Genomic DNA, 13,245 nt, shown 5'->3' with positions numbered 1-13,245 from the left:
CAGAGCAGGGTGCTAGTGCTTTGGGAACAATGGCTGAGCAAATAAGCATAGGTATGGGAACTTACAAACGTTGTAACTTCAAAGTCACTGTATGACTTGCCATGAAGACTTGAGGACTCTGAATCACTAAGGGCATCTTTGTGTCAAAGATCAACCATTACCAGGCAGCAGGACCATTTGAAGGGCAACAATGCAGCAACAGGAACAAGTGAAACATCAGAATGACTGGAATGTCCTTTTTTTCCCTCCTCCTTCTGACTTGATAAAAGGGATTGTCTTCCTTGGATTTAGTGAACCCCTTCAGTTATTGAAAAATTCAGGCCGGGCGCGGTGGCTCAAGCCTGTAATCCCAGCACTTTGGGAGGCCGAGGCAGGAGGATCACGAGGTCAGTAGATCGAGACCATCCTGGCTAACACGGTGAAACCCCGTCTCTACTAAAAAAAAAATACAAAAAACTAGCCGGGCGAGGTGGCGGGCGCCTGTAGTCCCAGCTACTCCGGAGGCTGAGGCAGGAGAATGGCGTAAAACCCGGGAGGCGGAGCTTGCAGTGAGCTGAGATCCGGCCACTGCACTCCAGCCCGGGCGAAAGAGCAAGACTCTGTCTCAAAAAAAAAAAAAAAAAAAAAAAAAAAGAAAAATTCAAGGAGTATGTAGGAGATAATACCCAGAAGACAGTCCAAGGCTTTCTGTTAAACTGGACATTTCAAGACCCAAATAACTAATCCGAAAAATCAAAGATATGACACTATTCTTTAATCCCATGCATAGGTGTTATACTTGGATGAAATGAACAATGTTGGGATTCTAAGTATCAAGGTCTAAAAGTCCTGAGATAAAGAATCCTGCGCCCGTTGGTACCTCTAACTTGTCTTGCTTTTTGTCTGATTTCTCACTGATGAAGGGGACTGACTGCCACTCTAAAACTACCTGAACCACACTATGACATGTCACCTCATATGTAAGATGCGATTGTTATAATTACTTTAATCCTCAATTTAGCATTAACTCGCCTTTTAATGTAAACACTTACACATTATGATGACTAGAAACCGCATACTCTCTGGCCGTCTGTCCAGATAGATCTTTGGAAGAGACGTCAATATTTTGCTCAAGTAGAAGGCTGACTATACTTGCTGATCCACAACGTACAGCAAGTATGAGAGCATTTCTACAATGACAGAGATCATTTCTCCCTTAGGAACTGTAATAAACTTATTTTAAAAGCTAATTTAATATACTTTATCAATTTAACATCTTGCCTGTCCTTGCAGAATTAAACATTTACATGCACTAAAACACATAAGCATCTTGGGTGCTTAAGTGTTCATCTTTGCAAAATACCAACAAGGTTTAAAGGAAGGGACAACAAGGAAACCTCTTACCTCAGTGGGGTATTGCAAAGTAGAAGATATTAATTTAAAGTCCTTTAATGGGCAAGAAACAATGCTAGTGTCACTTATCTGAAGTGGACAAAGGTTTAAGTGAAGATTTCCTTACAGCTTCCCTAGACTGATATGCTGGAATAGAAAATCAGCTAGGGGGTAAGATAAATAAGAGCTCTCTGCATGCTGAAAGCAGTCATAGTAATAACAATGGTAAGAACAGTCATAGGAGTGTCAGTTAATGATGCCAAGAAGCATGTGCTAGGCACTGAATTAAATGCCAGATGTAACTTCCTTACTTATGCAGAGCCAACTTTGAAGGATGTATTCTCCTACTTTTTATGTATGACAACGTGTGGTGGTAAATAAGATTCCCAAGGTCACACACCCAGCAAGCAAGAAAGCTAGGGATTAAATCCAGTCTTGTGTGAATCCAAAGCCTACCTCTTTTCTCTTTATCACCCACCTACGGCTTGCCTTCATTAAAGGAAAAGTGTATCCACTTAAAACTATCTTCACTCCCTCTCTCCATACCAATTAAAAATAAAAACATTAAAATACACTGGCAACAAAAAAGGAAAAAAGCTGTGAACCCATAGTGTGTGGGAGTAGCAATTAGTTGTCATGTAGGGATAAGCTAACATTAATATTCTTCAAAGAAGGCAACTTAAAGCAGAGCCATTGAAAAGACAAACGGATTCTCAACTCCTATTTATGTCCCATACAGCATATTCATCAGAAAAGCATAGAAGACACAGAGGTTAAAAACTACTGGAAAGGGTTAAGAAGTTCAATACTGAGTCATAAAGTAAACTAAAAGTTAAAGTTCCCATTTCATAAAATTCATATGAAATCCCTTTAGCTAACATAATATCAGGTAATCAAAATATCATACAACAAATAACATCAGTCAATACAATAAGAGAAGATGAATCCTACCAAAACTGTTCTTTATGTTGCCCAGTCCAAATAATTGTTTTTCTGCTTAACTGATTTGTGTTGATACCGATCACTATGTCCCAATAAGTATAATTTAATCTTATTAATTTATTATTTATGACTCAAGTGACTGCTATCAATCTAGAACAACACACAGATTAAAAAAAATAACTATACCTTCCACATCTGTCACGTGCATTTAAATTAGCTTTTTTCTTGATTAAAAATTTCACCACTTGCTGTTTTTGTCCATGTACGCCAAGCAAAAGTGGCGTGAGGCCATGCTGTAAAACAATATAAAACAAAACCAATATGTAATTCAAAAAATTATGTATTTCTCAGCTGAACTGGAAACTTTATATAAGATCCCATGGACTTACACTCATAGAAAGTAAATCAAATGTAGTTGCTTCCTTCTCACTCTTCTGTGCTTTCCCACGTGCTGCAGCTTCCCTTGGAAACACCCATTCTCTGCCTGACCACATCAACTCTGATCATCTCAAAAACTCACTTTCAACATTTACTGCTTCCAAGACTCTTTGCTTCTAATCTAGCATTTTGGCATGGCACTTTTGGATAATAATTTTTTTTCCATTTAAACAAAGAGCTTCTTGAAGGCAGGGGATGTATCTTTTATCTCTATATTATCCAACCCTAAGACAAAATTCTTGTGTATAAAGCAAGAATTTGAATGTAAAGTATTTCTTTAGTTTCACATGTTTTACCAAAAGTTCAAGGCCCAATGTGTAATAAAAATTGCTATTAATACTCCTACTGCCCATTTCAAGAATTTTTGCATTCATTCATTTAAAATCTATTTGTATTTAATTTTTCCAGACTGTTAACTAAATAGGTAATCAGTTCACAGGATTACTGAAACTAACAGAATTCCTGTCTGTATTCTTAATAACTCCATGGATTTTAGTGTTTAAACCTGCCATCCTGATTATGTCAAACCTCTGCAAACTTAAGAGACATAATGGATAGTCCATAATACAGCTTCAATTGACAAAAAAAGGTTTAGAATTTGCTATAATTCTAATTGAGAAAACTGCTCTTAACAACAACTTACTGATCTATGCACTTGAGTAACTGAACAAAGACACACAAAATCCTGAGAGGGCCGTTCTCTACTTAATGAAAGACTACTCACTGCAAATGTCTAAAGACCTTCTGAACGGCAGTGAATAACTGAAGGTATAAAGGAAGAGGTATTATTCTGTAAGCTGATACACAGTGCCAATAATATTCATCTTAATGTCTCAACCACTGATAAAAGTCAGACTCGGGCAGGAATGGTCACTCACACCTGTAATCCTAGCATTTTGGGAGGCTGAGGTGGGTGATTCGCTTGAGCCCAGGAGTTCAAGATCAGCCTGGGAAACATGGCAAAAACCTCATCTCTACTAAAAATATATATATATATATAAACTGAGATTGGAGGACGACCTGAGCTTGGGGAGTCAAGGCTGTGGTAAGCTGTGATTGCACCACTGCACTACAGCCTGGGGAACCGAGTGAGACCCCATCACAAACACAAACAAACAAAAAAAGTTAGATTAATGTTATTGGAAAGGAAAGATTTAAAGGAATTAGCACATATCCAACTCCAACTCTTCTAAAAAATCTGAAGTTTCTGAGATATAAGAATGTACATATTACACTTACGTATTCAGTGTTTCTTAAGCAGGAGTGTATCCAGATTTTGAGAAATTTGTTGTTGTTGTCGTTGTTAGAGAGAGGGTCTCATGTTGACCAGGCTAGACTCGAACTCCTGAGCTCAACCAATCCTCCCACCTCAGCCTCCCTAGCAGCTGGAACTACAGCCATGCACCACCATGCCTGGCTTCAAGGAAACATTTTTAAACATACATATCCAGGCTTTGTTAGACTTTATATAGTCTTTATATAGACTACTCTATCAAAATCTTCAGGGGAAAGCTTAGACTTGTGGACGATTTAAAAATTTTCCTGAGATAACTGGAATGCACAACTCTAGCTGGAAGCTAGTGCAATAGACGATTACTTCAGTCTCATCGCTCATCCACATAACCAATTCCCTTTATCATTTGAGGATTTGGCCAAAAAGAGGAAAGAGTAGGAGAGAGACTCATTTGCTGAAAATACCACAGAATTTTCCCCGGTAAGAGTAGAACAAGGTCTAGTAAACTCAAAATCCAACCTGATCTTGTTCCTTATAAGCCCCTTGTCTCCCACCTTCCCATCAAGACATGCTAGCGTTGAAAGCAGAGTTGAGACTCTAATTGGCCATTTTTACCAGAATAGGACACTAAGTCAGTTAATAACTTGTCATTCCCTCTGCTCAAGGGTTTCCCACTACATTACCACCTGTTCACTGCCAATCTGGTTCCTCAGAGCCCTCCTGAAATTGATCTCTAGGCATTTTACAACCCATTAACTCCCTCTCCCAAACTGAAAACTGTCATTCTCTAAAATTTAAAAGAACCTTGTCTCACCATACAAAGGAAACAAATGAATGAAGAACACCAACCACACACACACACACACACACACACACACACACGCAGAGACATACACATGCACAAAACCTCTTCACAGTCCTTTCCCTCCATTATCTAATTTCCAAATTGGCCTTGATATTTCTGATTGCTGTCTTTTTCCCTTTCCACTTCTGCCTCATAAGCAATCAGAAATATCTTAAGCCTTGCCACTGAGAGATACATCACCTCATATCTATTACTGTTGTGTTTTTTTTTTTTTTTTTGAATTTGCCAAAGTAGCAGGATTACCATTCACTGAACCATGTTTGAGTTTTCTTGGAGTGTTAATGTGAAACCTGTCTCCAGGGCAAATTTTGTCATTTTACATTCATTAGGGGGAAAAAAAGAAAACCTGGCAGGGAAAAATTGAAAAAAAAAAAGTATTACCTTTTGCAAATTCAGTGTTTTTAAAAAATATTAACCACAAGTGCATTTTAAAAAAACCATAACCCCTAATGCTTCTTTAAAAGTAACAATATTTAAAATAAAGTCTTAGATAATTAAGTCATTTCAAAATATTTTCATTCAGGTTATGCTGGAGCTTCCAAATATGGAAAACTGGCCCTTACCCAGGTCAACGTTAAAATGAATGCATTTCAGTATTTTGAAGATAAAATTGGTAGATCTATACCTTGTTCTTTGATTCAATATCAGCACCATATAAGAGCAGTGCTTTCGCCATTAATTTATCTTCATTGTAGATAGCATAGTGTAGAGCAGTATTTCCATACTCATCTGGAATATTTGGATCAATGCCATGTTCTAGCAACATTAATGCACATTCATCTTCTTGGCATTGTACAGCCTGTCAGTATTAGACCAAAAATAAATTATACATCCTGGGAATTAAAAACAACATTCCACAGCTTTCACCAACTAGTTCCATGTAAATGAGAAAAGTCATTTTTATGCTATGTATTGAAATCAAAGCCATCTCACGCTGATATAGTTGACTACTGCATACCTTGATCAGAGCTGTCCTCTTTTTGTTGTCAAGGACATTAAGTTGACATTGTCTGTCCAGCAGGAGTTTTACTATTTCTGAATTCCCATTGGCAGAGGCCAGATGTAGAGCAGTCCTATGAGAGTGAGAAGACTTTTCAGGAAATTGTAGTGCATTATCTACAGCTACATCAATGATTCATGCAATAGCAAACAGAATAGCCTGCTATTACTCTGCCTTCATAACAAACTTAATTTCCCTTTGAAGAAAGCACACTACTTATTACCTCATGACTCACTGTATGAATGAAAGAGCAGCCTATTTGAATAGGAAGAGCAGAGCCCTTGGATGGCATTCAACGTGGGCTGGAACCCTCCTTGAAGCTCTGATGCTTCCCAGCTGTTGCTTACCCTTTTTGGGTCTCAATTTCTTCATCAATAAACTGGGAATGAAAAGAGTCGATTTCTCAGAGGAAACCACAGTAATGCTTAAATAAGACTCTACACGAAAGATACAGAATAGTTCCTAACACAAATAACAGCTCAGGAATTGTAAGATATTATAATTTTTACTAATACCACTAAAGACAATATTTGAATTAAGTGAGATGATACAATTCTACCTACAATTTCAGGTATGTTTTAAAGATTACAGGTAACGATGTATTTTAGTGACTCTAAGATGATCATTGTCTCTATGTTTTACCATTTCTCACACTGAAATACCACTTATCATTCATGATTTACTATAACTATGATTGGCAGCATTTAAATAATTCTCTTAGGAGACATACAATAATGGGGCATCACACGATCCCTGGTGCCTTACATTAAGTAGAATGTGTGACAGTACAACAGGTCTGGGGGTGCCAGTCAGATGACCAGCATCTAGATACATTTTAGTTCTTAAAAGACCTATGGAATAAGAGGGCTGGGGTGAAAACACAAACAAATTTCTAAAATAATCTATTTCTTACTTTCGTTTTCAAACACTTTAAGCCAAAGAAAACTTGAAATTCAAATGAATGGCATGGGCTCATTTTTATCAATACTTAGATTTATACAATGTATGTATATTAGATATTTCCAATCATTCATATTGGGATTTAAGACTGTTGTAATTCTTCTCCTTTTAAAATGGATTTATGAAACTATTCGTGGAGCTTTTTTTCAACGTTTACTTTCAGGGGCACAGGTGCAGGATGTGCAGGTTTGTTGCATAGGTAAAAATGTGTCAAGGGGTTTGGTTGTACAAATTATTTCATTACCCAGGTGTTAAGCCCAGTACGCATTAGTTCTGTTTCCTGCTGCTTCCCTCCTCCCACCCCCACCCTCTGATAGGCCCCAGTGTGTGTCGCTTCCCGCTAGGTGTCTGTGCGCTCTCATCATTTAGCTCCCACCTATAAGTGAGACCGTGCGGTACTTGGGTTTCTGTTCCTGTATTCGTTTGCTAAGGATAATGGCCTTCAACACCATCCATGTCCCCGCAAAGGACATGCTCTCGTTCCTTCTTTTATGACTGCATAGTATTCCATGCTGTTTGTGTACCGCATTTTAGTTCTTAAAAGTACTAAAACAGTCTTTACCCAAGACTTATACATTTTCAGAAGGGTAGTTGAGGGTTATCTTTTACTATTGTCTACCTTCAGAAATGCTTTTGTTTGAAAGGAGGGAGGAAAAGTTTCAATTGAGATTATCTCCTAATGCCCCAATTTTAAATCTCTCAACTTGCTTAGGCCCAGCAGGTAAATATGAAGTTTTCAAAGATGGAAGGGTCCTAAGAGATGGTAGAATATGCCTTCCACATAATATGTTTGATGACTAAACGGATTGAAAGAATGCATAAACACAGCTTGGGAGTTCAATATTTTTAAAGAATACTCCTGTTGAGTAGAGCAATACATTTACAATAGTAATGATCATTTATATTTGCTATTTTAGTTTTCATAAATATATAACTAAACTAAGATAATTAATTCATACCTTTTACACGTTTATATATAATGAAAAGATAATTTTATAATAAAATGTATATACAATAAAATCTACAGGAACAGGTAAACAGAAACCCTCTACTTCTCAAGAGGGTAAAAGTTCACAGAAGATAGCTATCCACAGGAATAAAAATAAATAATAAAATGTGAGAAATTATTTGTATCTACGCAAGTAGCATATTCCTTCTCTTTCCAAGGATTATTTCATTACTAATGAAACTTAACTAAAACTTTTCAGCTATTCATTGCAGAAATCACAGATAAGAGGAAGTGAAAAACTTTACTTACAAATCCCCAGAAATAAGTTTGATTATGTTTTCTACATATTTTCAGGTAACACAAGAGCAGATTCTGTTTGTGTAGGTGTATAACAAACTGATTTTTTCCTCACTTGATATAGCAAAGTACATCTTTGCATGTCAACATATCTCTGTATCTACTGACACCTTCAATGGTTACATATTATTCCATCCTATGGATGCACTGAAATTTTTGCATAAAATCTTTATGTGAGCACTCCTTAATACACTGCTATTTTAAGCAATACTAAGAAAAACATATGTGTCTATTTCATATAGATATTTCGGTATAATAGTGTTGACAGGTAAAAGGCATACACATTTTTAACACGTGGTTATTATCATCAAAGTGTGTTAGAAAAGTTGCAGCAGCTTAAACTTTCAGCAATTACATAAGTACCACTGTTCTTCAACCTCACAAACTTTGTGGATAGAAGACAGCATTTCATTCCTTTATTTATTTATTTTTATTAATTAATTATTTATTTATTTAGTTATTTATTTATTTTTGAGATGGAGTCTCACTCCATCACCCAGGCTGGAGTGTAGTGGTGCAATCTCAGCTCACTGCAACCTCCACCTCCCTGGTTCAAGCAATTCTCCTGCCTCAGCCTCCTGAGTAGCTGGGATTACAGGTGCATGCCACCATGCCTGGCTAATTTTTTCTATTTTTTAGTAGAGACGGGGTTTCACCATGCTGGCCAGGCTAGTCTCAAATTCTTGACCTCGTAATCCACCTGCCTTGGCCTCCCAAAGTGCTGGGATTACAGGCGTGAGCCACCGCGGCCGGCCTTTCGTTCCTCTTCTAACTTAAATAGAAAACAGTATTTCATTCCTCTTCTAACTTAAATTCCTTCTCTTACCAGGAACACTACGTTTTCCTATGTGCACAGGTCACTGGTAGATATGCAAAAAAGTACCTTGCCCAATCTTAAATTGAGCTTATTTTATTATATCTGCATCTATATGCTTGGTTCAGTGGCTCAGGCTTGTAATCTCAGCACTTTGGGAGGCCGAGGGGGGTGGATCACAAGGATAGGAGTTCAAGACCAGCCGGGCCAAGATGGTAAAATCCTGTCTCTATTGAAAATAAAAAAATTAGCCAAGTGTGGTGGGGGGCACCTGTAATCCTAGCTACTCAATAGGCTGAGGCAGAGAATCGCTCGAACCCGGGAGGCAGAGGTTGTAGTGAGCTAATATTGCACCACTGCACTCCAGCCTGGGCAACAGAGTGAGATTCTGTCCCAGAAAAATAAATAAATAAATAAATAGTTGCATATATAAATAGGCTTTTGTGTTTTCTTCTGGTACTTTTCTCCTTTTGTATATTTAAAATTTTTAATATATACTCCAGGAACTTATTTTGTGACATAAAAATCTAGCTAGTTTTCTCCAAACAGCATGAATTTCATTTATTAATGATTAATCTTGCTTTATCAATATGAAACATCACCATTATCAAGTGCTAAATTCTTACATATATTTGAGTATTTCTGGATTTCCTATTCTGTTCTATTCATTGATTTTTTTCAGCTGTTAGTAAACAATTTATGGAAATAGCACATTCACATTTTGGTATCTGGAAAAGCAAGTCTTTTTCTATTCCGTTACAAAAAATTAATTTATTACAGCAATAAAATACAGGATGTGCAGTGTAAAAATGCTAAAACTTTGCTATTTTTATTTGGCTGACGTAAAAGTGATAAACACAGAAAAAGCTCACATCTTAAGAAAAACGAATCTTCCTATTCAAGGACACGAACCATCTTCCCATTTCAGTTTCCCTGTAAGGTTCCTCAGTAAAGAACATATATACATAGACTACATCGATATAAAACCCATATTGGATTTTATCTGAAAAATATTTAGCCCAGAAGTTAATATATTATGGGACTTAGTTCTCAATATACACCTTTCTATAATGTATAGAACATTGTTTTAAAATGTGTACATTAAAAACAATCTGCTGCATCGACTTAATTTTGCGAGTTAAGTCACTTTAAAACAGTCTATTAGTGTTCTATTAGGGAAATTATAATTGGATAGGAAATCAGCTAAAGTTTTGTTTCTGTGTTGCTGTTCATAAAGTGCCTGTGCCCTGACCTCTCTGAGGTGTCCACACCCAGGGTGGTGTGGGGCCTGCGGAGGAAGAGAAAGCCAGGACACCGACCCCGCCAGGAGGGTATGTCCCCATCATCCCCCCACGTCCCGTCTCCTCCCAACCCAGGCCCGGTTACCTCTTTTGCTTGTCCGTCTTGTTCACGTCAGTGTCCCTGAGCATGACGATGAGATCCTTTCTGGGGGCTTTACCCCACCAGGCAGCTCTGTGGAGCTTGTCCAGATCTTCTCCACGGACATGGTACCTGGGCTCCATGAAGGCGCTGTCGTCGTAGTCTTCCCAAGCTTCCACGTTGCTCTCCCCGCGCCCCCTGTGCGACTTCATAGCGGAGTCGTCCTGGTCTTCAGAAGGGCCCACATTGCTCTCGCCACGCCCCCTGCAGCAGGGGAAGCAGTGGCAGCACCACTTGGCCATCTTGCTCCTAAGTGTCTTCATAGCAGAGTCATCCTGGTCTCCAGAAGCACCCACGTTGCTCTTGCCGCTCCCCCTGCAGCAGGGGAAGCAGTGGCAGCACCACTTGGCCATCTTGCTCCTAACTGTCTTCATAGCGGAGTCGTCCTGGTCTCCAGAAGCACCCACGTTGCTCTTGCCACTCCCCCTGCAGCAGGGGAAGCAGTGGTGGCACCACTTGCCCATCTTGCTCCTGAGACCAAATGGCTTCTTCACAGCGGAGGCAGCGGGTATTGAAGAAACCTCAGCCACCATCCGCTTTGAACAGCCAGGGGAGGCCGGTAGTAGCGAGCAGATCGCGTCTACCAACCAGTTTCACCAACTAGCAGGGAACTCCGGGTTTCCGATCTGTTTGAAGAGAAAGGTCAATCCCAGCCAAAACCTGCCAACCCCAGCAGGGGAGCCCGGCCCACCCCACCCAGGAAAACCCACACCCAGCCGGAGAAAGCCCACGCCCACCCGGGGTGACCCCACGCCCACCCCAGGAAGGGCCAACTCCTGCCCCCCACCGCCCAAAGGAAACACGCAACCCAGCCAAGGAAATGCCAAGCCCAGCAGAGAAAAAGTCAAGCCCAGCAAAGGAACGCAAGGGAGGAAACGTCAATCCGAGCGAGAAACACCGGGCAAAGCGAGTAACGCCGAGCCAAGCCAGGAACGCCAAGCGGAGCCAGGAACGCCCAGCCAAGCCAGGAACGCCGAGCCAAGCCTAGCAGTTACAGGCAAGCCAAGCCGTTATGCGCGTGCGCGTGCGGTGTGCGCGCCTCGGGCGGCGTCATTGCACGTGGCGCAGACAGTGGGCAATGTGTGCAACCCACGCACAAGTCCTGGTGCCACGAATATCAGTGACAGCCTTGCGTTCCTGCAAACTTCGTGGGAACTGGCCCAGCCTTCAGGCTATGGAGGAGAGGCCTCTGGTCGGAAAAAGCCTCTTGAAGCAGGACTGGGGCTAGAGCACCTGGAACTGGAGGATGCTGACAGGCTCCTCTAAGGAAAGCCCACAAGACACTCCTGGCGGTGCTGTTGCGGGTGGCCGAGGCTGCCGCTCAGAGCTCGGGCTTCTTTCTTATATTTGTTTTGATTTTATTTTGCTACTATTTTCTACTTTCTTGATGTGATAGCTGCCCCTTTCAGACAGCTGTTTAATGACTTTGGACCGCCTTCCATCGGCTGTGTGCAGGCCATGAAACCACCTGGCGCCCAGGGCTCCCAGAGCACCCACAGGGAACTGCTGTCGGTCACAGGGGAGATAGGCAAAGGGGTCTGGACCACCTATGCTGGCAGCAAGAGCACCACGGAGCACCTGAAGAGAGGGATCATCCATCCCTAGTCAGAGTGCCTGGCAGAGACAGGGCGGAACGCCCGCATTTAACAGGAAGCTCCTAAGCCTCTGTGTCTGGACTTTTCCCGGCCACCCCAGAGCACCTGCTTCTCCCTGGCCCTCATCCCTAGTTGCACTAACCATCCTGGGCTTCCTGTCCTGTGTCCCTTGATGCGTGCCCTCCAGGAACCAAGGGGCGGCTCTCACTCCAGGTGGCAGCGCTAACGATCCCCCTCCCCCCATCCCACCCCACCAACGCAACAAGAGTTAGCAGTGAGGTCCCCGTGAGTCCCACCCATGACCTGCCGACAGTGTTGCCCACTGGAACTTTCTGCGGCCCCCACTACTCAGCCCTTCCCAGCACTTCTCCCACGTGCCCCGAGCCTCCTCCTCCCTCAGCATGGGCTCAGGCCTCAGGCCTGACACTTCCCTGCCTTGTGTCTTTTGCTAAATATGACCTTTCTATATTAATAAAAGATGATTTGGAGTTGTGCTCTCTAAAAAAAGTTTAATATAAAAGAGAAATAAAAGGAAATTTAGCAAAGGAATATATCGATGAATATTTAAATACTTAGATGACATTACTACCAGACATAATGAGATCATCAGATATTTCATTTACTTATGATTAATGTTTGTATTTATTTTTTATTGATTTTATTTATGTATTTATTTTTAGTATACTTTAAGTTCTAGGGTACATGTGCACAACCTGCAGGTTTGTTACATATGTACACATGTGCCCTGTTGGTTTGCTGCACCCATTAACTCCTCATTTACATTAGGTATTTCTCCTAATGCTATTCCTCCCCACACCCCCACCCCATGACAGGCCCCGGTGTGTGATGTTCCCCGCCCTGTGTCCAAGTGTTGTCATTGTTTAATTCCTGTCTGTGAGTGAGAACATGCAGTGTTTGGTTTTCTGACCTTGTGATAGTTTAAACAAACTAGCAAGTTCAGAAGTCACTTTATAAGAGAAATAATGAAAAATAAAGTATTACTGATATTGGTAACAGAATAAAAGTTAGAGTTAGACAAAGTATTAACAAATAAGCTTACTTATTTATGAGAAGGGAAAATATTAAAAAGGATTAAATGATGTCTTGTCAACATGAAGAAAAACTATTATATATCACTCATTTGTTAACTTATTATTGTGTTTCCTTGTATAATTTTCACTTGGTTTTGTCAGTTTTACTACTGCGTCATTATTTCAAAAACTACATCTTCATAGACCATGTCAGCTTTTGCTGTGTGGGCAGAATTATAAAACCCAGTT

The 13,245-nt window shown here is 40.4% G+C and overlaps 1 protein-coding gene and 1 pseudogene across 1 annotated transcript; one reads left to right on the top strand and one right to left on the bottom strand.

Annotated features, from left to right (window-relative positions):
* Positions 1–927: 927 nt before the first annotated feature.
* LOC117083024 (POTE ankyrin domain family member H-like) lies at positions 928–11,070 on the bottom strand. Its single transcript, XM_033210190.1, has 5 exons — positions 10,317–11,070; positions 5,809–5,923; positions 5,476–5,649; positions 2,500–2,606; positions 928–1,169 (listed from the first exon to the last, which is right to left on the bottom strand). Exons 1-5 carry the CDS (start codon positions 10,901–10,903, stop codon positions 1,028–1,030), a joined length of 1,125 nt encoding a protein of 374 aa, XP_033066081.1. The 5' UTR covers positions 10,904–11,070; the 3' UTR covers positions 928–1,027.
* Positions 11,071–11,382: 312 nt separating this feature from the next.
* Positions 11,383–12,074, top strand: LOC117083030 (annotated as a pseudogene).
* Positions 12,075–13,245: the final 1,171 nt, after the last annotated feature.

The sequence above is a fragment of the Trachypithecus francoisi genome, unplaced genomic scaffold (assembly GCF_009764315.1).
Source record: "Trachypithecus francoisi isolate TF-2019V2 unplaced genomic scaffold, Tfra_2.0 Contig00275_ERROPOS151986+, whole genome shotgun sequence".
Taxonomy (NCBI): domain Eukaryota; kingdom Metazoa; phylum Chordata; class Mammalia; order Primates; family Cercopithecidae; genus Trachypithecus; species Trachypithecus francoisi.
The sequence above is the reverse complement of the archived record's forward strand: the minus strand, read 5'-3'. Positions and strand labels throughout refer to the sequence as shown.